The following is a 2,989-nucleotide window of genomic DNA, read 5'->3' on the forward strand; positions in this document are numbered from 1 at the left end:
CATTACGAATTTCTAGTTATGCCCTTTGGAGTTACTAATGCACCGGCGGCATTTATGGATCTAATGAATCGTGTCTTTAAACCGTTCCTGGATGAGTTTGTGGTGGTCTTTATCGACGATATTCTTATTTACTCGAAAAGTACAGAAGCTCATGAGGATCATCTCCGCCTAATCCTTCAAACACTCCGGGAGAAGAAATTGTATGCAAAGTTTAAGAAATCTGAATTCTGGCTACAAGAGGTGGCATTTCTGGGGCATGTAGTAACAAAGGAAGGAGTCTCCGTTGATCCGCATAAAATTGAGGCGATTGTAAATTGGCCAACTCTTACCAATGTAACAGAGGTGCGTAGTTTCATGGGATTGCCCGGATATTACAGGAGGTTTGTTCAAAATTTCTCCAAGATCGCCGTGCCGCTTACACAATTGACTCGAAAGGGAGTTGTATTTGAATGGTCAGAAGAGTGGGAATCTGCTTTCCAAGAATTGAAAACAAAGTTGACTACAGCACCAGTTCTGGCCTTACCATCCGGTACCGAAGGATTTATCATTTACAGTGATGCTTTGCACAAAGGGCTAGGTTGTGTACTTATGCAAAATGGACGAGTTATCGCTTATGCCTCTCGACAATTGAAGCCCCACGAGAAGAATTATCCCACACACGACCTTGAGCTAGCGGCAGTGGTTTTTGCTTTGAAGATATGGCGGCACTATCTCTATGGCACGACCTGCGAAGTCTACACTGATCACAAAAGTCTCAAGTACCTCTTTACCCAGAAGGAATTGAATATGCGGCAGCGGCGATGGTTAGAGTTGATTAAAGATTATGAGTTACAGATTCATTACCATCCTGGAAAAGCCAACACAGTTGCAGATGCCCTTAGTCGGAAGAATATGGGAGATTTGGCAAACCTATTGACGGGGGAAAAGGAGTTGAGGGTTGAATTAGATAAAATGAATGTGGACTTTGTGGTACATGGACAGGAGGCAGTACTAGCAGTAGCAATGGCTCAACCGACTTTATTGGAAGAGATCAGGTTACATCAAATGGAGGATGACACTTTAAGAAAGATATGTGATGAATTAGAGACAAAACCAAGACCGGGGTTCAACTTTATGGATACGGTGCTTAAGTTTCAAAACTGAATATGTGTCCCCAATGTGTTGGAGCTTAGACGAAAATTGATGGAAGAAGCTCATGCCTCGAAATTTTCAATACATCCGGGAAGTACTAAGATGTATCGGGATTTGAAGCAAAATTTTTGGTGGCCAAGTATGAAAAAAGAGATAGCGGAATTCGTTTCTAAGTGTTTGCAATGCCAGCAAGTAAAAGCAGAACATCAGAGACTAGCAGGCTTACTACAACCCCTTCCAATTCCAGAATGGAAGTGGGAACACCTGACCATGGATTTCATTGTGGGGTTACAACGAACTCCTCGAGGCATGAATTCGATATGGGTCATTGTAGACTGGCTAAGAAAGTCTGCTCACTTTTTGCCAGTGAAAACTCAATATAATGCAGATAAGCTTGCAGTGATTTATGTAAATGAAATTGTAAGGCTTCACGGTGTTCCGATTTCAATTGTGTCAGATAGGGATCCCAAATTTGTTTCGAGATTTTGGCAAAGTCTGCAAGAAGCTATGGGTACGGAACTTAAGTTCAGCACAGCTTTTCATCCTCAAACTGACGGTCAATCCGAGAGAACGATACAGACTCTAGAAGATATGCTTCGAATGTGTGCGCTAGATTTTCAAGAAAGCTGGGAAACACATCTACCGTTGATAGAGTTTGCACACAACAATAGTTACCATTCGAGTATTGAGATGGCACCTTATGAAGCCCTCTATGGAAGATCGTGTCGTTCCCCTGTATGTTGGGTTGAAGTTGGGGATAGAGAATTACTAGGACCTGAAATTGTGCAATTGACAACCGAAAAGGTTAAACTTATCCGGGAAAGATTGAAAACAGCTCAAAGCAGACAGAAGAGTTATGCGGATAACCGACGAAGGAATCTGGAATTTGAAGTGGATAGTTATGTGTTCGTGAAAGTCACCCCATTGAAAGGACATCCGAGATTTGGGAAAAAGGGTAAGTTCCAGTATGTTGGTCCCTTCCAAATTCTGGAAAGAGTGGGCCCGATAGCTTGCCGCGTGGCCCTTACACCGAACATGAGCCAAGTACACAATGTGTTCCATGTCTCTATGCTCCGAGGATACTTACCAGATCCATCTCATATCATAGATTACCACCAAATTGTGTTGGATGATAAGCTAAGCTATGAAGAGAAACCACTTCGAATTTTGGATCGACAAGTGAAGCAGTTACGCAATCGAGGAATTCCAATGGTAAAAGTGGAGTGGCAAGAACATTACGGGACCGAGGCAACTTGGGAAAAAGAAGAGGAAATGCAACATCAATATCCGCATCTGTTTCCGTTTTGAGGTAAAGCAAGTTTGAGGGACCAAACTTATTTAAGGGGGGGAGAGTGTAATAACCCGACCCTCGTATGTGATTGTGTGATATATTTTAGTCAATTATTCTGAGCCTTCAAATACTTAATGTGAAATTTCAGGAGAAATTAAATTTACGTATACAAATGTTATGAATTTAACATGTATCTATTGGGCAATGAGAGTATCTGTCACACCTAGAATTGGTAAATCAGAAATTGAGAGTCTTAGAGACTTGGTAATCTGAAACAGACTTCGTATTTGGAAACGACATAATTTTTAGGTAATAATAAGCATATTTGCAGAAATTTGATTTGGGAATGATTAAACGATTGGATTTTGTCTTATTCCTCCTTTATAATATATATATGAGCTCTTGGGCCATTTGATCAAAAAGCCTTTTTAAAATCAAAATAGCTTCTAAGGAAAAAGACTAATGCTGTGTTTGGTTGGGGGATTTGGGGAGGGATTTGGAAAGGGAAAGGGAAAAGGTGTGTGAAACTATGTGAAATGTAGGTATATTTTTTTTACATTTCACCTA

General features: G+C 40.9%; 1 protein-coding gene across 1 annotated transcript; it reads left to right on the plus strand.

The window, feature by feature from the left end:
• Nucleotides 1-1,821: 1,821 nt before the first annotated feature.
• On the plus strand, nt 1,822-2,439 carry LOC145813477 (uncharacterized). The gene has a single exon (XM_082908944.1). It carries the CDS (start codon nt 1,822-1,824, stop codon nt 2,437-2,439), a length of 618 nt encoding a protein of 205 aa, XP_082765070.1.
• The last annotated feature ends 550 nt before the right edge of the window (nt 2,440-2,989 follow it).

The sequence above is a fragment of the Camellia sinensis genome, chromosome 1 (assembly GCF_055761805.1).
Source record: "Camellia sinensis isolate YWXY chromosome 1, ASM5576180v1, whole genome shotgun sequence".
NCBI classification, from domain to species: Eukaryota; Viridiplantae; Streptophyta; class Magnoliopsida; order Ericales; family Theaceae; genus Camellia; species Camellia sinensis.

Coding starts and splice junctions, on each gene's coding strand:
- LOC145813477 (XM_082908944.1), top strand. CDS start 1,822: ATGGCACCTTATGAAGCCCTCTATGGAAGATCGTGTCGTTCCCCTGTA.